The following is a 22,657-nucleotide window of genomic DNA, read 5'->3' as shown; positions in this document are numbered from 1 at the left end:
CGATTTGGGACTTAGATTTTAGTGACAATGTAACTTTTGTTTTATGAATTGTTTGTGTTAGATAATCCTTCTAGTCTTCCTCCAGTCTGCATCATATATCGGAATAAACGAGCTCGTTAATGATACAACTTATTTTATTAAAAATCTTGCATTATTCCCAAAAAAACATACATTTTGTTGTTGTCGATTTTGGTTGTTTTAAATTGCTATTTGACCAAGATACTCAAGACCTTGATGTTTACTGCGGCACCGGGCCGAAAGAACTGCATGATACAAAGTATGGTCAATTAAAAGTTACACAAATTGCCGTAGGGAACGTCGGCGCGATTCGAGAAATGAAATAGAGATTCATTAGATATGAAATAGTAAAGATATGTGACGTTCCACGGCAATTTTCAGAATCGCGCCGCGTGTTCAACTTTGTAGAAAGCAAGAAAAGTTAAGGTTAAATACCTGGATAAATCTACCCAGAGAAAAGAAAACTAACATTATTTATTAGGTATTTATTTAAAACTAACATTTGTGTAAAAAAGTAGTCTCAAAACTTAAAATAGGTACCTATTTTAAAATAAGGAAATTCCATTTTATAATAAATAAAGAAAACTTACAAACAACTTACGCTATTAGAGTATTTTTATGGAATCTTAAAATACTTTGTACAAAACGCGCAAAAGCGCGGTGGTAACTATAGAGTGGTAACTACAATACAACCTTCGTTACAGGTAGCTCAATATTAAAATACTGGGAAATAAATTGGCAAGGAGTGTCGCATAACTTTTTTAATACACGTATCTCACTAGCTGGGTCCACACAGAGTGAGCATACGCGCAAGGCAATTTCCTCGCGCACAAAACGGCCAGTGTGGACGTGCCTCGGCCGCATTGCCTCGGGCCGGGCCAAACAATGATACGAATGAACAATTTGACCATCATGTCATGTATGCTTATTTATAGCGAAAATTAACTGTTTCGGAGAAATCAGATTCTCGGAGTAGGATGCAGTGGCGGAGCGCCCATGAAAAGCAACTGAGTTTGTAGAGCATTTTTCCTATTGCTCATAAAGGTAAAACCAGATTAGCTTCGGCTTGGCTTTGAATATAGATGACGCGCTCTGGTAGGTTGATTTGTTAGTTTAGTATCTCTGCCAGACGGGGTGCAGCTGGGAGTCGCTGGCTTGAAGCGTGTTGCTGACGCCTCCGTGCGTGCTCAGCGGGAACGGGGCCTGCGGACGTACAAATATTCATATTTTTAAGAGTACAAACGTATGCACAGCTCACACCATGAGCGGACTGAGAAGTAAGCACAAGAATTTTGGCCTATCCTATTGGTTATCATGAATTTCTGATATCGATTATAGTTCGTTTTTTTTTAGCATTAGAAAGAACTTGCAAGAAGGTAAGCGATCTTGACATGTCTTTTAATTGCAAAACGCTTTTTAAAAATCAAAAACTATTACTTATGAAAGCAAAAGAATATAAATAATCGTATTAGATTCATAATTGTTACATATTTGCCGTAACTTATTTTTAAAATGTGTTTTTCAACTAAAAGACTCATCAAGATTGTTTACCTTATTTCTAACTAACTGTGCCCGCGGCTCCGCCCGCGTGGAATTCAGTCTGTGTCAGTAAGCGGCTTTGGTAGGCGTACACTGCGTACAGCGTGGCACGTACCGTACGTCGGTCTATACCCGACTCTTTTAGTATATGAGGGCGCCGAAGGCGCCCGGCTTTGGAACGCGTACAGCGAGCCACGTACGTCGGATTACGCCCGACGCTTTTAGTATGAGGGCGCCGAAGGCGCCCGGCTTTGGTAGGCGTTCAGCGTGGCACGTACGTCGGTCTACGCCCGACTCTTTTAGTATGAGGGCGCCGAAGGCGCCCGGCTTTGGAAAGCGAACAGCGCGCCACGTACGTCGGGCTACGCCCGACGCTTTGGGTATGAGGGCGCCGAAGGCGCCCGGCTATGGGACGCGTACAGCGCGCCACGTACGTCGGGTTACGACCGCCTCTTTGAGTATGACGGCGCCGAAGGCGCCCGGCTTTGGAACACGTACAGCGCACCACGTACGTCGGGCTACGACCGCCGCTTTGAGTATGAGGGCGCCGAAGGCGCCCGGCTTTGGTAGGCGTACAGCGTGGCACGTACGTCGGTCTACGCCCGACTATTTTAGTATGAGGGCGCCGAAGGCGCCCGGCTTTGGAACACGTACAGCGCGCCACGTACGTCGGGCTACGATCGCCGCTTTGAGTATAAGGGCGCCGAAGGCGCCCGGCTTTGATTAGCGTACAGCGTGACACGTACGTCGGGCTACGCCTGACACTTTTAGTATGAGAAAGTCGTAGTCGCTTGGCTTTGGTCCGCTTCCAGCGCGCCACGTACATCGGGTCACGCCCGACTCATTTAGTATGAGGGCACTTAAGGCGCCCGTCTTTGGAACTGGTACAGCGCGCCACGTGCGTCGAGTTACGCCCGATGCTTTGAGTATGAGGGCGCCGACGACGCCCGGATTTGGTAAGGGTACAGCGTGGCACGTACGTCGGTCTACGCCCGACTCTTTTAGTATGAGGGCGCCGAAGGCGCCCGGCTTTGGAACGGGTACAGTGAGCCACGTACGTCGGATTACGCCCGACGCTTTGAGTATGAGGGCGCCGAAGGCGCCCGGCTTTGGTAGGCGTTCAGCGTGGCACGTACGTCGGTCTACACCCGACTCTTTTAGTATGAGGGCGCCGAAGGCGCCCGGCTTTGGAAAGCGAACAGCGCGCCACGTACGTCGGATTACGTCTGACGCTTTGAGTATGAGGGCGCCGAAGGCCCCCGGCTTTGGAAAGCGTACAGCGCGCCACGTACGTCTGGCTACGCCCGACGCTTTGGGTATGAGGGCGCCGAAGGCGCCCGGCTTTGGAACGCGTACAGCGAGCCACGTACGTCGGATTACGCCCGACGCTTTGAGTATGAGGGCGCCGAAGGCGCCCGGCTTTGGTAGGCGTACAGCGTGGCACGTACGTCGGTCTACGCCCGACTCTTTTAGTATAAGGGCGCCGAAGGCGCCCGGCTATGGAACGCGTACAGTGCGCCACGTACGTCAGGCTACGCCCGCCGCTTTGAGTATCAGTGCATCGGGCTACGCCCGACTCTTTTAGTATGAGGGCTCCGAAGGCTCCCAGCTTTGAAACTGGTACAGCGCGCCACGTGCGTCGGGTCACGCCCGATGCTTTGAGTATGAGGGCGCCGAAGGCGCCCGGATTAGGTAAGCGTATGGCGTGGCTCGTACGTCGGTCTACGCCCGACTCTTTGAGTATGAGTGAATCGGGCTATGCCTGACTCTCTTAGTATGAGGGCGCCGAAGGCGCCCGGCTTTGGAACTGGCACAGCGCGCCGTGTGCTTCGGGTTACGCCCGACGCCCGATGCTTTGGTAAGAGTACAGCGTGACACGTACGTTGGGCTACGCCTGACACTTTTAGTGTGAGGGCGCCTAAGGCGCCCGGCTTTGGAACTGGTACAGCGCGCCACGTGCGTCGGGTTACGCCCGATGCTTCGAGTATGAGGGCGCTGAAGGCGTAACGGCGGACGTAAGTACACTTATGTACGTCTAAGTCGGTTAAGGCATTCAGAAGTTAAGGCGGAATAAAGAAACTCACATAAATAAATATATACCTACATACACTCGTCTTTCTTTTGGGCAGTCGTGAAGTGTAAAAAGACGGCACTGTGCAATTAGGGGCAATTAATTTGTTTAATTTTGTTGTATTATTAAATCAACATAATTATTCAATTAAATTTGTTGATACCCGGTCTTCTAAACATAGAGTTAATTTGGCAAAATCCTTCCTCGGTGGCTTATTCGTGTCACTACGTATTAAATTCAGCGCCATCTGTTAGTTTTCCAGGGTACTCAATAGTGGTAGCACACATTGGAAAAAAGTTTGCCCCTCCTTCCTAAGTAGCGCCATAAGATTCAGGGGCAAACTTAAATCAAGCGGGTGTTGTGGCTACCCCCCCTTTTAGGGGTTGAATTTTTATAGCCTATAACCTGGCCGGAGATTTTCTCGACAGATTAGTAAAGTTTGCATCAGAATCCGTTCAGCCGTTTTCACGTGATGCGCGTTCAAATAAACAGACAAACAGATAAACAGATAAACAGACAAACAGACAAAAATTCTAAAAACTGTTGGAACGTGTTCTGTTATCGATTCTAAGTATCCCCAGCCAACTTTTTTTCAAATATCTTCAATGTACAGACTTTCGACCCTCTACAGCTTTATTATATGTATAGATAGATGTATAGATAGAAGATGCTAAAAAAAACTAACTATAGGTTTTGGAAGGAAGGAAGTTCTATAGTTACCTATAACCAGATATAACGCTTGCTAAGGTAAGTCGGAAGAAAAATACTCGATACACATAAAAAATATAAGTACAGAAAAATAAATGACGGTATATGACGCGGAAGTTTTTTGAAAAGACCATGAAATTCTTAAGTAGGGTAATTCGCAAGTAACTGGCCACTTTTAGTAACTGGCCGCTCTAAACTAAAAATAAATTCTATTCACCTATAGTAGAATATACAGAATTCATATTAGTATAAGGTTTCAATAACTTTTAGTTTAGGGCGGCCAGTTACTGGCGAACTCTATATCTTCGTAACAACTTACTTGTGTGTTGGACAGCCAGCGCTGCTTGATGAAGTCCGCGGCACGCTCGCCGATCATGATGGTGGGAGCGTTGGTGTTGCCAGACGTCACCGAGGGCATGACGCTGGCGTCGGCTACCCTCAGTCTGTCTAGGCCTTGCACCTGGGCACAGAAGAGTGTATTTCATAAACCATAGGTGTTGATGTTTTGGTACAGTGGGTCGTTCATCTGATGCGGCGAACCAAAACATGGGGGGGTAGCAACCGACATTTTTTGATGCGGCAAATGACTCATATTTCGATGTTGTGTAATTATAGAAGGCACACTGAAAGGGTCGTTCATTGGAAGCAGCAAGCAATGCCTGGCAACCTCGTGCTTACTTTGTATTCGAAAAAGAAAGTGTTTGCAATCGAGTGTGGTTGCGCTAAACTTCAAAAACAATTTCTACTTTAGTTCTGCTCTTCGTATTAAATGTATGCTATCTAAATTGATATTGTGAACTTAGTTAAAATTTTATACTATTGCGGGCGTCAGGTCCGCCGGGCTCGCAATATCTCTTTGAAGCACAAGCTTTGAAAATATTTACTAGAAATTAATTTTACCTGAAGCAGGTTATCAACGACGGCAGTGGGGTCTCCCCTCGGCCCCATCTTGCAGCTGCCGGCCTGATGGTTCTCCGGCGCCGTCTGCATCCTCACAGCGCACTCCCAGTACGCGTCACACCCGAACTTGATCTTCTCACAGCCTTTCACCGGCGTCTTGTCGAGTTTCACTCCGTAGCGCTTCAGGGCTTTGGTCTCGGAGAGCTTGATGGAGAACTTGATGCCTTCGATGAGGGTCTTCACGTCGTCCGGGTGGGTTAGGTAGCTGAAAAAAATAATGAACGTTTGAGGCATGATGGACTGATGAATCGGACCTTAATGTCTACGTACCTAAATGTGGGACACTTAAAAGTAGGCAACGCGCTCTGAACACCTCTGGAGTTGCAGGTGTCCATAGGCTACGGTGACTGTTTGCCATCAGGCGGACCGTATGCTTGTTTGCCACTGATTTGGTATGAAAAAAAAACTTAAAACTAAAATAAGTTTTTGGCATAAATTCATTTTTGGTACAAGCTTTTATCGCTGACTATACTTTTCTTACGACAGACAACTAATACTCATCGCGACAATTCTAAAAACCCCTAACACAATTAGGTTGCGTTGTTTCATCACAGAGTTCCTATGGCCACCTCCTGTCTCCATCATCAGATCAGCTCGATGGTACCATAATATTGCATTGTCACCCGACTTACGTATGTATATGCAAAATTTCAGCTCAATCGGAAACCGGGAAGTGGATCAAATTTAACTTGCAAGATTTGATTACAAACAGGCAGACAGACAGACAGACAGACAACGGTCAGGTGAAACTAAATAAAAGCTTGTAAAAAGAACTTTGGGGTGAAACCGAACCACTGTTCAAATTCTTAGGTTACTTTGTAAACGTAAACATACTTTGCAAAGATTTTGGGATACTCGAACGGATCAGCACTCCTAATCTCAAGGCGGCCTCTGCTCTTCGGATGCAGCACGGTGGGTATTATCTGAATAGTCCTGGAGCCGTTATCCAGTTTCTCTCCAACCATGCCGGTCTTGGCGCAGTCGGCCAGGAATCCCCCGAAGAACAGCTGGATGTCAGGGTTGTCGTCAGCCGGGTTCGCGTATTTGCTGTTGATGTATGCTGTCACTTCGGATATGCCTGTGAAGCGAAATTAATCATAACTCAATAAGATTCCTTATCTGGTCCGCCAGGTGCCTTCCATGCATGTGAAACCTTATAGTAACTTAACATAACGGCGTTTTATACTCGTATACAAATTAAACTCTTAATTATTCTAGGATGTCTTCTTCTTCCAGTCTTTTAACCAGTCATGGAAGTTCAGGAATTCGGCACCATAATTGTGCAAGTTCTTTCCAAAGTGGGGCTGATTTTTGACGAATTTTAATACCTAAGTCTAAGACCAGTCCCAGATATAAGACCACCTCTAAACAAGAAATACTCCATGGCCGTTTACCCAGTTAAGTGCAGTGTTGTTATCATTGACAAAGAAATTGAGAGAATGGGCGACATGGTTGTGGGGGTTCTTCCCAACGGTGGACAGATTAAAAGATCTTACCAGTTCCAGACATGAGTCCATCTCTGAACAGCAGATACTCCATGGCTGTTGCCCAGTTTAGAGGTGTCGTGTTATTATCATTGACAAAGAAGTTCAAGAAGTGGGCCACGTGGTTGTGTAAGTTCTTCCCAACAGTGGGCAGGTTGTGGACGGGCTTGACGCCGGCGCGCTGCAGGACTGCCGGGTCGCCAACGCCGCTCAGTTGCAAGATTTGGGGAGAGCCGACTGCGCCCGCGCTGTGGATAGATAGAAGGTTAAATAAGTAAAGTATTACACAAAAATTGTATGCAAAATTATGTTTTCGAGATTGATATATATATTACTCGGTCAAGAGGAAAAAGTCTGCGTTAAGACTTACCTTAGTATAATCTCATTATTAGCGAAGATGACCTCAGTCCCGCCATGACTGTTCTTGACCTCCACAGCATACGCCTGTCTGGTGGTCTGGTTGATGAGCACCCTGGACACCGTGGCGTTCAGCATCACATGCAAGTTGGGGCGGTGCTTGGCGGGCCGCAGGAAGGCGCGGGCGACGGACAGCCGCGAGCCGTTGCGGTTCGTGGTCTGCGCGATGGAGAACCCGGTGTGCTGTGCGCCGTTTAGGTCACGGGCCTGGTACCCTGAAAGAATTTAGAGTAAAATTAAAGACCTAAATATTCCATAAAAGGGGCGTCCAACCATACTGACTAGGCATCGACCATCGACATCTCGTTTCGACAATTTTAGCCGCTATTTAGTAACTAATACACTGACTTCGGAAGCTAGAGAAGGAACAATGAAAAATATAGCAAGAAACGGAAGGAACTACTTAAGTACAATGAGTAGTAAATAATTAAAATAAAGTGCTTTATTGTGCACTCTACAAAAAAAAAGATACAGAAATTGAGAATGGATATAAATTCGTAGGTGGACAGGTGGACGTATAGCTAAACAGCGATCTCTTTGATCACCTTCAAATAGAGAAATGGCGAATGAAGCCAAGTTAACGGGTGGAGCAAAATAAAGAAATAATAATAATAATAATTGCGTATTCTTCTTCAAGTATTCCTAGTTTTTGGAAGATCCTATGCTCTTACCTAGCTCCTCTCCAGCCTTGACGATGCTGTAGCTCAGCGGTGGATGGTACGGGAACTGAGACACCGTGAGCGGCCCGCCGGTCCCGTGGTAGCCCGCGTCCATTTCCTGACAACCAACATTTACAATTTTATAGAACCACTCTGCTAGTATCTTTAGAAAACTTTCTGTCTGATCTGAAAAATCTAAATACCTAATATCTTTGTTTAAAAAGTTACCAAAGCTCTAGTTTTATATAGGGTACCTAGTCTGCCCTGCCAACCAGTAGTGGTGACAATTAGGATCCTCGTATTACCGAAAGCTTGCGCTTCATTTGATTGAGAATGGCACTTGGTCATGTTCTTTAGTTTTCTGTCTAGATCTGTTTTAAGAACTACTGTTTTAAAAATTTTAATTTGGTGTGATAGTCGCCATGGGAGAAAGCCTCTTCAACATTGATCTTCTGGCAATTATCGAAACAAGCGAAACCTACCTTCAACTGCTTATTATCCTCTGACTTCAGGAAGAACGGTAGAACGTCCTCGTAGCCCCAACCCTCGTTGCCAGCGGCCGCCCAGCTGTCGTAGTCAGCTCGGGAACCACGCATGTACATCATCCCGTTCATCACTGACGTGCCGCCGAGAACCTAGAGGATTTGATATTGAGGTTAACAAAAAGTAAGTGCATATTTTTGATAAATTTAACAAAGGTTTGCGTTTGTGTACAGTAGAATCTCACAGAAGCGTGCCAAATAACGAATAGGTACATTTGACGCTACACCACTCCGAATGCACTAGCCAAGTTTTGTAATAAAATGTTAAGTCTAGTTACTTACCTTTCCTCTGGGCCAGTAGCACTTCCGATCAGTTTCTCCCAGACAGGCTGCGGGCTCGGGCTCTGTCTGGTATCCCCAGTCGATGCTAGATCCGATAAAGTTTAGGAACATGGATGGAACCTGCGTTCCTGTCGGCTCGTCAAACCCTGTAAGTAAAGAAAACTGAGTGAAATAATGTGGTTGAAGAATCGTTTTCAGTGAGTCTTTCTGAAGTATGTCTAACTCTAGTTTGTTTCTCATGGTTTCTAGTTTTTAGTTTTTTGGAGGAACAAAAGTAAGGGATATTGATTGTCATATAAATACTCGTAATTTGTATCGACCAACGATGTATCTGCTGCGTTTTCCAAACACATAGTTCTTCTTTGGGAATGGAGTGTGCTCAAAAAATTGGCCGAAAGTTCACGTTTAGGTGGCGGACGTCAGGTATTGCACTGACCTTATAGACCGGGAGATAGTGACACATTTTACTGGGTCATTTGTACCAGTATGGCGGTTCGTCAGGGGTCTAAGTACGTAATGAACGAAATAAAAATGATGGTCATAGCGCTGGTACCGGCGGCCCAATCGCGTGGGCGTTAGTCGAACGTGTCGGATAAAATACGAGTGTCGAACGATTTGTTCCACAAAAATCCTCGTATTTTTCGATAGTCCATAAAAAAGAAGTAGACGGTAGCGTAATGCCATACTTCTCCGGTGTGACTTACAGCCCGCCATACTGAGGCGAACACATTAATTAAAAAAAAAACAATTCAATCATTTGTGCCAAGCTAATTTTTGCACAGGTGATCATCGTCGAGCAGCCATTCATGGACATCACCATACCATACTTTTCGGGTGGTTCCAAATGGCCGCCATACCGCCGCAAAGGAGTTAATTTTTTTTTATTACTAAACGATTTGTACCATCTTGTAATTTTTTTTCAAGACTTTCTGTGTGATCATAAATGGAAATCTCATAATGCCATACTTGTAGGAGGTGGCAAATGTGTACAATATTTTTATTTTATTTCAAGTATGGTGCCTATTTTTCCCCCTATTAGAAGTATGGCAAATATAATAATGGTCACATTGCATCATACAATTTCCAAAAATCCAAATGCCATACTGGTACAAATCGTCAAAAAATTGTTTTTTGTTTTAAGTCTTGGCTTAAGTCTCACAGTCGTCCGCCCCGTAGTTATAATCTGAAATATTTTTTTTTAGGTATAATTGTATCCAAACAAACAGAATATGATGATGCCATGCTGTAAAAAATTATTTTACGTATACATAGTCGTATTTTTGAAACGTGTCGATTAAATAAGTTTTTCAAGTATGGCAGCACTTTTTCCCCCTACTATAAGTATGGCAATTATAATAAAGGTCACATTTTATCAAATACTATCCAAAAATTTAAATGCAATACTGCCCATATAACCATTCCAGTCGCAGAATCATCAAAGTGGTAACTAAATGTCAGATGTGTCGTAACAGAGTCCACACAATGTGTCTAGAATTGTTTCGAAACAAAGTGTCGTCGCCGTGTGTACACTTTTCCGTAACAAGGTGTCGACACATTTGTGTGCACTTTGCGTGCGGTTTGCGACTGAATATGACAGCAAATTTGTGACAGCAAATGTCAATATAAAATACCTCTTGAAAACCAAGGTTTGTCAAACTATTATTAGTGTCTCGTGTGCTCGTAAGTAATTCTAGTAAATCATCATGGGCGATGCAAATGATAATAATCGACCAAAACCATATAAACACCCAACACCCGTCAACCTTTTACAGAAAAGTTTTTAAAGAAATGCAATAAGCTACTTAGGTCAGCCAACGAATGCTCCAAAAAGTTGTAGAGGGAAATGCTCGGAACACAATTTTTGACTCTGTAACTTGGTTTGGACAAGTTAGGAGGTGAACATATCAAAAGTCCCCGGCCGTAGCCCTTGAGCGGGGGGAAGAGAGGGGGCTTTGTTTGAAGGTCCCATTTTCCGGTTTTTCGATTATATCTCGGAAACTATGCATCTTAGCGACATAGCCATTCATACAAAATGAAAGTTAATTTAATTTGTTACAAGTTTATTCAGACAATTTTTTCGATATGTTAAATAGTTTTTGAGATATCCGCTCTTGAAAGTTTATTTAGGGCTCTCAATTTTATCTTGATATATCTACATCAGTGAAGGTGCTAGGCCGTGTATGGTATCGTTTTCGTATAAATCTGGGTTTCTGAATCCATTCAGAAGGTATCACATTGACACCATTCCACAAAATTAAAAAAAATCTTTTTAGGGTTCCGTACCTCAAAAGCAAAAAACGGAATCCTTATAGGATCACTCGTGCGTCTGTATGTATGTCTGTCCATCTGAATACACAAAATAGTTCTTTACCTATAGATGACAGGAAAACCTATTAGAAATGTGCAGTCAAGCGCGAGTCGGACTTAATGTACGGAACCCTTAATACGCGAGTCCGACTCGCACTTGGCCGGTTTTTTTTAAACTCCTCTTGACGCTTAACCGCTGAACCGATTTCGTTGAAATTTGGTATAGAAACAGGACATAGGATAGATCTTATAACCAAAATCATCTTTTGAAGGTGTGAAAAGTGGCGTGGAAATTTGTACGGGAAATCAATAACCGCTGAACCGATTTATATTAAATTGGGTATGGGTTACATCTTTGATTTAGTTAAAAATGATAAAAAAACATGACTTCAAACCTAAACTTAAACAGTATTAACTTCAAGAAGTCAATTCTGAATTCCCCCTACACCTCATTTCACACCTTTAAAGGATGATTTTTGAGATAACTTATTATGTCCTGTCTAGGGACTCAAAATATATGTGTACTAAATTTAAATTAAAACTGTTCAGCAGTTTAAGCGTGAAGAGGAGTTTAAAAGAAAGTATTTTAATAAGTTTATATGTTTTTACTTTGGAATGGTGTCAATGTGATACCATAACTAAATTTGGTACTGCGAATTTATACGAAAACGATACCAAACATGGCCTCGTAGCTTTACTGTTGTAGAAGTCAAAATAAAATTGAGAGCCCTAAATTCTTATTACTTGGCCAAAGTTGTGTAGAAGGAAAAGGAAAAATAAAAGTCTTCGGCAGGAATATAAGACACAAATATATTTTTTTTTTGCGTTACTATTTCAATCATCAAATATAAACATAGAGTCTGTGCGGAAAGAGAAGAGTTGTGGAATGTATTGAGCCCCATACATTCCACGACTCTTCTCTTTCCGCACAGACTCTACCTTGATTATATTATTCTAGTGAGATCCTCATAGATAAACAAAAACATTTACATAAAAAATTACAAGGTCGAAATGTCACCGAACTTGTGAGAGTAATATGCGAAAAATAAAAACTTTTATGACAAAAAAATCTGGACACAATTTAAGAAGCATCCAATTGCGTCGAGGAATCATCTGTATTTTTGCTTGTATCATTACCTCCTCGCTTCTTTTTTTGTCCTTTGTATTCTGTAGCAATTTGTTAGATCTGAAAATAAAGATAACTTGCGTCGTCACGGATGTCGATTTATAGGTTTTAGGGAGTGCAGAATTCGAAAACGATGATCATTTTATAATCCAAGATGGCGGCTACGTATTTTGTCATAAAAGTCGTCACGAATATCGTTTTATAGGTTTTAGGAAGTGCCGATTTCGAAAATGATGACCAGTTTGGAATCCAAGATATGTGCCGTGCACTTTGTCATAAAAGTCGTCATGGATATCGTTTTATAGGTTTTAGGGAGTGCAGAATTCGAAAATGATGACCATTTTGGATTCCAAGATGTCTGCCGTGCACTTTGTCATATAAGCCGTCACAGATGTTGATTTATAGGTGTTAGGAAGAGCAGATTTCGAAAATGATGACCATGACCAATACAACGACATCCATGTCGACTTTTAACATAGTGCATGGCCGCCATCTTGGATTCCAAAATAGTTATTATTTTCGAAATCTGCGCTCCTTAAAACCTATAAAACGACAGCCATGACGACTTTTATGACATAGTGCATGGCCGCCATTTTGGAATCCAAAATGGTCATCATTTTCGAAATCTGCGCCCCCCAAAACCTATAAAACGACACCCATCTCGACTTTTATGACATAGTGCATGGCCGCCATTCTGGATTCCAAAATGGTCATCATTTTCTAAATCGGGGCCCCCTAAAACCTATAAAACGACATCCATGACGACTTTTATGAAATAGTGCATGGCCGCCATTCTGACATAGTGCACGGCCGCCATTTTGGATTTCAAAATGGTCATCATTTTCTAAATCGGGGCCCCCTAAAACCTATAAAACGACATCCATAACGACTTTTATGACATAGTGCATGGCCGCCATTCTGGATTCCAAAATGGTCATCATTTTCGAAAGCGGGGCCCCCTAAAACCTATAAAACGACATCCATGACGACTTTTATGACATAGTGCATGGCCGCCATCTTGGAATCGAAAATGGTTATCATTTTCGAAATCTGCGCCCCCCAAAACCTATCAAACGACACCCATGACGACTTTTATGACATAGTGCATGGTCGCCATTCTGGATTACAAAATGGTCATCATTTTGCTAAATCTGCGCCCCCCAAAACCTATAAAACGATACCCATGACGACTTTTATGACATAGTGCATGGCCGCCATTTTGGATTTCAAAATGGTCATCATTTTCTAAATCGGAGCCCCCTAAAACCTATAAAACGACATCTATGACGACTTTTATGACATAGTGCATGGCCGCCATCTTGGAATCCAAAATGGTCATCATTTTTGAAATCTGCGCCTCCTAAAACCTATAAAACGACACTCATGACGACTTTTATGGCATAGTGCATGGCCGCCATTTTGGATTCCAAAATGGTCATCATTTTCAAAATTGGGGCCCCCTAAAACGTATAAAACGAAATCCATGACGACTTTTATGACACAGTGCATGGCCGCCAATTTGGATTCCAAAATGGTCATCAGTTTCGAAATCGGCACTCCCTAAAACCTATAAATCAAAAACAAAGTGTTTGGCTACCATCTGCATGCAAGACATTTCTATTATTTTTACGTACAAAAATGGCCCCCTGTCAACTTCCAACCGAGATTTAATCGATAATTTATTCGATTAATATTCAGATTAATTCAATTTCAATCTATGTTAGGTCGACTAAACTAATCGCGATTAAAATTTGAGGATTAACTTTTTTTATTCCATTAATTAGTCGAATAAACAGTTAATCTATTAAGTCCCATCTCTGACCACGGCATTTTTACACTTTGAGAATATCTGAAAACAAATGAACACAAGGAGCCATTTTGCAAATCCAGTAACTTTGTTATTACTTTTGACAGCGCGTGTCATGTGTCTACACAGAGTCGACACAAAGTCGAAACATTTGCGACTACTTTGTGACTGCAATATTTCTCAGCCTTAAACCATATTTATACATCATAATTAACAAGTTTCGTAGTATGTAAAGCGTTATTTCTGTTATTTAAGTATAGTATACGCATCGAAGTACTAAAAATGCATCAAATAATATAGTTATGAATACAGGCACTGAGAAGTAAACAATTTCATTTCCGGCTAAACTAAAACAATGTGGTGGCGCGTTGATTATATTACACTTAGTTTATCAAATCACTCGAGCAGTTTAATTCCCCATTATAATTTAAGTCCTATTGTAATATAAATGCAAACAATATATAATTACGTCTTGTAATCCGTTTTAGAGATGGCGTATTAATGTCACTTATTTTTATTTAACTATTTTTCCATCTGACAGTTTCCATTTGACAGGAACAAAATGAACGATTGAACGAATGATTTTGGCATAAAGTAGTCGCAAACTCGAAACAATGTGTGCACACGGCGACCACACTTTATGTCACTTTGTGTCATGTGTCGACCCTTCCCCATTTCTGGTAACTGTGTCGACACGGCGACGACTCTGCGACTGGAATTGTGACCGAAACAGACGGTGTCGACACAAGATGTGTCTACACCGCGTCGTAACGGCGACTGGAAATGGTTGTATGGGTGGTACAAATCGTTTAGCAAATAAAAAAAAATTAACTCCTTTGCGGCGGTATGGCGGCCATTTGGAACCGTCCGAAAAGTATGGCATGGTGATGTCCATGAATGGCTGCTTGACGATGATCACCTGTGAAAAAATTAGCTTGGCACAAATGGTTGAATTGTTTTTTTTTTATTAATGTGTTCGCCTCAGTATGGCGGGCTGTAAGTCACACCGGAGAAGTATGGCATTACGCTACCGCCTACTTCTTTTTTATGGACTATCGGAAAATACGAGGATTTATGTGGAACAAATCGTTCGACACTCGTATTTTATCCGACACGTTCGACTAACGCCCACGCGATTGGGCCGCCGGTACCAGCTCTATGACCATCATTTTTCTTTCCTTCATTACGTGCTTAGACCCCTGACGAACCGCCATACTGGTACAAATGACCCAGTAAAATGTGTCACTATCTCCCGGTCTATTAAGTTGAACTTCCTGAAAAGGTCGACCGTACGCTTGTTTACTAATACTATAAAGATACTATAAACTGATTGTGGATACTATACGGTGTCCCAGAATTCGACGTCAAGCCGTAAACGGATGATAGACCAAGTCATAACAGTTAACATAAAAATACAATAAAAAAATCCAACTCATGTTTTTTAAAAATTATGATCACTTTAAAAATTCACTAAAAAATCCACAACCTGTAATGGTTCTTTAACTCTTGTAACTACAAATTCCATAATTTATTCAAATTTTTTTATTATTGTGTAATCTTGAATAATTACAGGATGTGGATTTTTTAGTGAATTTTTAAAGTGACCATAATTTTTAAAGAGCATGAGTTGGATTTTTTTTTGTATTTTTATGATAACTGTTATGACTTGGTCTATCATCCGTTTACGGCTTGACGTCGAATTCTGGGACACCCTGTATAAAGATTAGGAAACTGCAGTACTTTGGTCGTGTATATATATTACGACATGACAAATACCACCTCCTCCAGCTGATAATATAGGGGAAAATCCAAGGAAAACGTAAATGTGGAAGAAGACTAACCTCGTGGCTCAAAAACCTCAGGTGCTGGTTCAAGATGAGCACCAGATTGCTGTTTCGAGCTCCAGCGTCAAAATAAAATATAGCCCTAATGAAAGCCACCCTCCGGCAGGAGGCGGCACCATAATAAAAAATAAATAAATAAATAAATATTATCGGACATTCTTACACAAATTGATTAAGTCCCACAGTAAGCTCAAGAAGGCTTGTGTTGTGGGTACTCAGACAACGATATATATAATACACAAATACTTATTTACATAGAAAACACCCATGACTCAGGAACAAATATCTGTACTCGTATCATCATACAAATAAATGCCCTTACTGGGATTCGAACCCAGGACCATCGGCTTCGCAGGCAGGGTCACTATCCACTAGGCCAGACCGGTCGTCATAAGAAGAAGAAGTAAGTTGTTTGACATCAAAGCATGACTTACCAGCTTCTAGTAGGAGGACCCTCCATTCGGGAACCTCCGATAGCCGCGCAGCCACCACTGATCCTGCTGATCCTCCTCCCACTACGATGAAGTCGTACACCGAGTCCATATGCCGACGGTACTGAAACAGATTTTTTTGGGACACCGTTTAGATAAATAATTATATATAAATAAATAATTAACTAATACATGGGTGAATCAAATTAACACATTAGAATTAACAACTTGATCAGATAAAAGTTACATTTTGTACGGTAACGCAGCAGAAAAAAAAATCTCCCATAAAAAAATCAGGAACACACCATTTTTGCCTATTTTGTGCTGCGTTACCGTACAAAATTTAACGTTTATCTTATCAAGTTGTTAATTTTAATATGTTAATTAAATAAGTACTTATGGATCTAATAATGCCCGTGTAAACAAAAAAGTAAAAAAAAACTACGTGGTTTTTGAAAAATTGATTTTTAGTAGCTAGGGAGTCTAGGGACACGAAAACAGTGTTCTAAAAGTTGATTCACCCACATATAGGTACGTTCCACTGCTGGGGACAGGCCTCCTCTCATGAGTCTCATGCGCGAGAGGGCTTGGGCTGTACCTAGTTCCCATTATGGATTTACTTTATTTTATTTCCAAGCACAGCAGACGGCAGGTGCAAAGGCAACATTCATTCATTGTTGTGTTGAGACAGAATAGAAAAAAACGGGACAAGTGCGAGTCGGACTCGCCCACAGAGGGTTCCGTACTTTTTAGTATTTGTTGTTATAGCGGCAACAGAAATACATTATTTGTAAAAATTTCAACTGTCTAGCTATCACGGTTCATGAGATACAGCCTGGTGACAGACAGACGGACAGACGGTCTGTTTTTACTCTTTGGCTACGGAGCCCTAAAAAGAGGTCCTCAATCCCACATCGATCTCTATGACTGACGACTGCACATCTCACCGAGTTAAAGTACATCTCACCTCACTATACCTACTTATATACAGGGTTGAAAGATAAGCCGGGCCCTGGAGGGAAACTACCTTAAATCCTTAAGCTGGCTCATTTTACTTAAAGGAGACATTCCTTTATTTTTAAAAAGAAACAAAACTGCATTCAAAGATTTTTTCTTTTTTTCTTCAATTTTGCTTGTCTAAAAAAATCTTGAGTACTTACTAAATATTCGATTTTATGGATATTTTGTACGACAGACGAGTGCAAGACCTAATGTTTCTTGGAGAAATGTTATCATTAACATTAACTGTATAGACTAGTACAATAAAATTGCGAGTTTTTATTTTTTGGAATTTTTAGTCGGTTCGAGTCCCGGGCGAGGCAAGCGAGTTTAAGAAAATCTTTGAATGCAGTTTTGTTTCTTTTTAAAAATAAAGAAATGTCTCCTTTAAGTAAATTAATGAGCCAGCTTAAGTATTTAAGGTAGTTTCCCTCTAGGACCCGACTTATCTTTCCACACTGTATATAGCTCTTACTCAATTAAAACTGATACGCAAATGCACTTAATTACAAAATAATTTCCTCACACAACAAAAAGCGAGATTTCCGCGCGAGATGTGTCCGCATTGTCAAAGTTCATCAACCTACAATATTCGCAGCTTATCGGATGCTTGACAATGTAACCGCTTGAGCGGAAACTGAGAAATTCTACGTGTTTTGTAGCTCGTGACATGGCGACCATATTTGGGGAAAGTCGCGAGGTTGTAGAGTTAAAACAAGAAAAGTCTGCAACGATTTCCACACGCGGTGCAAGTTTTATTCTAAACGTCTAACTTTTATGAAATTATGACGTAGGGTAGGGTGGTCTAAGACTGCGCGGTCGATAAGAATGCGCATACGTCATAACTTAGATTCAAAGTGAAGTTCGTGGCTAACTTCAGTGTTATTTTAAAGTGTAATGGCACCTGTTATTGTCCCAGGAATTAATTTAGTTCACTGTGAAAATACGACACTCTAGGTGAGTTTTAAAGTTTTTATCACATGTTGATCTTATTTTTCTTCAATTTAAATGTATTGTCACTAATTGTCTTAAGTAAATTAAAAGATGAGATCTTGAATTTGCATCGCATATGCGATTGCGCGTTTGAATGGGAGTCGCTAGTTCACGTCATTTTGCAAAGGTGGCGTTACCAGTATGTTTTAGTGAAAATGAAGGAATGTGTAAGAATGCGCATGGTACAACCGTGTAAAAATGCGCGCGCAGTCTTGCACATCCACTTCCACATTAATATGAAAAATGGCTCAGCAATAACCCAGGAAGAACTATAACTGTATTCCAAATGTAAAACCTTCACACCAGCTTGTCTCGAAGCTGCAAACCCCACAAGTGATGCTGAAAGTTTTAAAACTACAGGAATATCGCCTTATAATCCTGAGGTATTCACTGAAGTCGATTTCTTGGCTAATTCTGTAATCGATATTATAGAACGATATAATGAGGCTAATTTTGCTGAAGGCAAAGATACACATCAAGCGCAATCGACAAGCCAAGATATGTTGCTGTAAATCATGTTGACCCTCTTAGTCAGGCCCGTGATGTGGCGAGATCTATAAAGATCCTATTACTCAAGACTGGATCGCTTGCATCGCTTGTAATGAATGGTGGCATAAACAATGCACAACGTACACGGGTGCTGCCGCTTTTGCTTGTGACTTATGTAAATAATTATAGCCTTTTTGGGTATCGCGCATTCTTACCCTACCCGCGCAGTTTTAGACATCTTGCTGCGCATTCTTACAACACAGGTAGTGTAAGAATGCGCATTTCTCATTTTTCAATTATGCTCTAATATATCAAGATTGGTTGATCTCATCTACAAATAGTGTTTAAAATTATGTTGTCTTGTTATTCGGGAAGAAAATAACAAAAGTTGATTTCATTTATACCGTTTGTTTTTGTTTTATCACGTCTCAAACCTTAAGTGCGCAGTCTTAGACCACCCTACCCTATTAAATAACACTGCGTATGCTATCAAAATCGCTGCAGACTTTTCTCGGTCTAATTTTAGGAAGAAGAAAATCTTAGGTACTCCTAATGATGTATATTATCTATGACAAAAACTTTTACTGCGACATTTTGTTCGTACCTAATTGTAACGCAAACCATTGCGTGTGTGTATCAAAAGCTTACTTGGTGGGAAATTTTTGATGATAATACCTTTTATTAAATGACTATAATTTATACATACCTACATACAATAAATAAATATACATAGGTATCTTAAGTATGTAGGTACAGTGTGCTGTATCTTAAAAAGTTGTCTTTTAGCACAGAATAAATAATAGTACTACGAGTAGGTACACACTCTCTAACAAAACGCGTCTGTTACGCGGACAGATATGGTCGCTAGGCGGCGACATCGCCAGCGCGGCTTATGGCAAACCCCAAAATTGGGGTCGAACGGATTTACTTTTAGCTACCTGTAGCAAAGCGACGAAATCGCGGAGTGAGACACGCCTGCTTTTAGTAAAAATGGTTGCCTGAGTCAAACTAGGAGCATTCGGAAGGCAGCCAACTACAACTAAAATTAAATGACACTCATCGGGTAGCAAGATTTGACACACTGGTTGTTGCATCCTAAGAGAGACCCCACAGAGCGTCTCCCGGCGTCGGCGTCTAGTCAACTCTATGGCTGCTGCTCGACGCAACGTTGGCGCAACTGCGCAGCGACGCCATTTTCCATGACGCTAACTAGACGTCGACGCTCAAAAGACGCTAGTGTGTAGTGGCCCTAAAAGAGGTGGACTCCGGTTAAATGAGAAATAGTAGAAACGTTTTTGTTTTAAGCGTAACAATCTAATGTAACCTTACACTTATAGTAGGTACTTATAACGGATTACAATAAAAGTTTAAGGGCTCAGTCACGCAAATATGTTGTACCTACCTGTTTCATTTAAACTCTGCAGTTCGGACTGAATTGCGAAAGAAGTGGTCACGACTGATACAAGAAATAAATGGAACTAATTTGTAGGAAACATTAACTAGGTTTTTATAGTTAGTTAATGCTAAGGGTCTCCCCAGATATATCGCCGCGTATTCGGCAAAAGCGTATAGGAAAAAGCTTTGTCTGCGCAATAAGAGCGAAAAAGCCGTCGGCGCGGCGATACTCATAAAAAAATTTTGCTCATCCTAAGGTCACAAGTTCCCAATCAGCATAACCGCAGGCCCCGAATGATCTCTGATTTGCATCCGCAATCACTGTGTGATTGCGCCGTGATCGCGATCACTGATCAGCAATCATGCGCACGATTTAACAAGCCTTTCACGATCTGTTTACATTTCTCACAGATTTACATTCAACTGTTGATTTTGGCGTCAGAGATAGTAAATCAGGCACGATTTATAAAATAAGTAAGTATACTTCGATAATAGGTAGGTAGGTATACTGCAATGATTTCTCTTAAAATGTTGTTTTATTTCTAAATATTTTTGCTCACACTATTATGTAAAGTAGATACCTGCTTACTCGTAACTAAATATGTTTTAAAATATTTATAAACTATCAATTATACCAGACTCCAACCAAGACCCGAGTCATCATTAAGGCGCCGCCGCAGCAGGTTGCCGCGAGCGTTAGGCTCTTGAGAGTCGACATGGCAACTATACGTAACTAAATACCTGTGCACGTCCACAAGGGTCCTCCAGATCACACTGGCTCCGCAGAAACACTTCCAGCAGCCCCATGAACAGCATGAAGGCGCCGCCGCCGCAGGTCGCCCCTAGCGTCGGGCCCTTGACAGCCGACATGGCAACTATAGGTAACTAAATACCTGTGCACGTCCACAAGGGTCCTCCAGATCACACTGGCTCCGCAGAAACACCTCCAGCAGTCCCATGAACAGCATGAAGGCGCCGCCGCCGCAGGTCGCCGCGAGCGTCGGGCCCGGCTGCGACATCGGGCAGTCGCAGGTTAGAGCCATCTGCAATAAAATATAGAACATTTTTAATGTTGAGAATTAGGAATAAGTAGGTGCTAAATTTAAAATTCTCCCAACATCCAAAAATATCAAGAAATTAAGTTGGTATACGTAGTTAGCAACTAGTATAAGAAAGTACCTAAGGTTACCATTTCGCCATGATTATTACGCTGCACAAACTTCTTCAATGATATATTAACTATGCAGTACGCGCTTGTCATTTAGCCTATGAATAAACACAACTTCACTTCACTTACAGGTAAGTTCGTTTAGTTTCCAATTTTGTGTTCCAAAATGGTGCTCTCATTTTTTTACCAAAAAGTGTGGATATTGAATACATATTATTTATATATAGTTATTTAATCTACTTACCTATTGATTGATAGGTAAGTACCTATTTTTTTCGGGTTCATGGTTCCTATGAATATGATATTCTTAAAACCTAAGGATTTTCCTCGCTGTCCTTTTGAATTTGCCACCCCGTATAGTGTGTGGTGTGTTTATATTATATTAATGGAAGCTGTCAAAGACTAGAACTAGGTTAATCATACACAACAGTTTGATCAAAACGACAACGCTACATAATAGAGCAAATATTATAACCACTCCCATACACGTCCCCTTAGGCATAAGTTTAATTAACTCGCCGCCTTAATCTCACATCGTAGGGTCATACATTCACATGTCAAGTGTCAAGCTACTTGCGCAAGTACTGGCGCGACATATGCCAGTAGTTTAGTCGAGCGTGGCCGCAGGGCTGGATGTTGACTTGTATATTTAGTTTATCGCTATTGTTATCAAGATTATGTGTGCTTTGGCAGTTAAGTGCTATAAAATGTGTCCGTGGCAATCAAACATCGATATCTTCAGTTAGGTATTTGGCCAAATGGCCATAGCAAGCCATAGTGAGAAGTTATGCACGCGTGGAGAAATAAAAGCAATGATTGTGCTAAACTTGGCACAAAAGTATACCTAAACTTTTGTAGGCTCAACTTTCATATCATTTTCATTAACTCAACCCAGAATAGTTTTGGTCAATCACATAATACCTTGCCGCCTTTTGTAATGTAAGATTTTTTTTATTTTGTGTAATAAAGGTTAAATAAAGAAATAACAGGTATTAGGTACAGGGTGGCGCAAAAATATGTTACAATTATTTTTCTTACTTGACATATAATTTTTTTTTTTTAAACTAAGCTTTGCTTCAAAATTATACTTGAATACCCACAAAAATGCAAACAATTGTTAAAATTATCAAAAATAAGTACCTAACCACAGTAAAAAAACTATGTTAACATATTTGTGTAATGTATTAAGTTGATGTTACCTACGGGTCAGTACGGGTAAACACATTAATTGAATTGAATAGGTATGTCCTTCATTTATATCCTAAGATTATCACCTTAATTTATTTTATAACATCTTTAAACACAACACAACTTAATAACGGTTGCCTCATGGTAGATAGATAATGGGTTGTCGAATTAGCACCTACATACGCGAGGTTGCAGATATGGCGGGGCATTATGTCGATAACATGCTCGCT

The 22,657-nt window shown here is 41.3% G+C and overlaps 1 protein-coding gene across 2 annotated transcripts; it reads right to left on the bottom strand.

Moving 5' to 3' along the window:
• Positions 1–1,099: 1,099 nt before the first annotated feature.
• On the bottom strand, positions 1,100–21,114 carry LOC134674343 (glucose dehydrogenase [FAD, quinone]). 2 transcript variants are annotated; one of them, XM_063532392.1, is made up of 11 exons: positions 20,965–21,114; positions 16,199–16,319; positions 8,681–8,826; positions 8,339–8,491; positions 7,869–7,974; positions 7,151–7,412; positions 6,793–7,028; positions 6,131–6,374; positions 5,237–5,501; positions 4,656–4,796; positions 1,100–1,221 (listed from the first exon to the last, which is right to left on the bottom strand). In XM_063532392.1, the coding sequence occupies exons 1-11, from the start codon at positions 21,112–21,114 to the stop codon at positions 1,132–1,134; spliced, it is 1,914 nt and encodes a 637-aa protein (XP_063388462.1). In that variant the 3' UTR covers positions 1,100–1,131. The 2 variants fall into 2 exon arrangements, with proteins under 2 accessions (XP_063388462.1, XP_063388461.1); XM_063532391.1 differs by lacking the exon at positions 20,965–21,114 and adding an exon at positions 20,813–20,921.
• Between the last annotated feature and the right edge of the window lie 1,543 nt (positions 21,115–22,657).

This window comes from Cydia fagiglandana, chromosome 20 (assembly GCF_963556715.1).
Source record: "Cydia fagiglandana chromosome 20, ilCydFagi1.1, whole genome shotgun sequence".
Taxonomy (NCBI): domain Eukaryota; kingdom Metazoa; phylum Arthropoda; class Insecta; order Lepidoptera; family Tortricidae; genus Cydia; species Cydia fagiglandana.
This window is presented reverse-complemented; position numbering and strand designations above follow the sequence as displayed.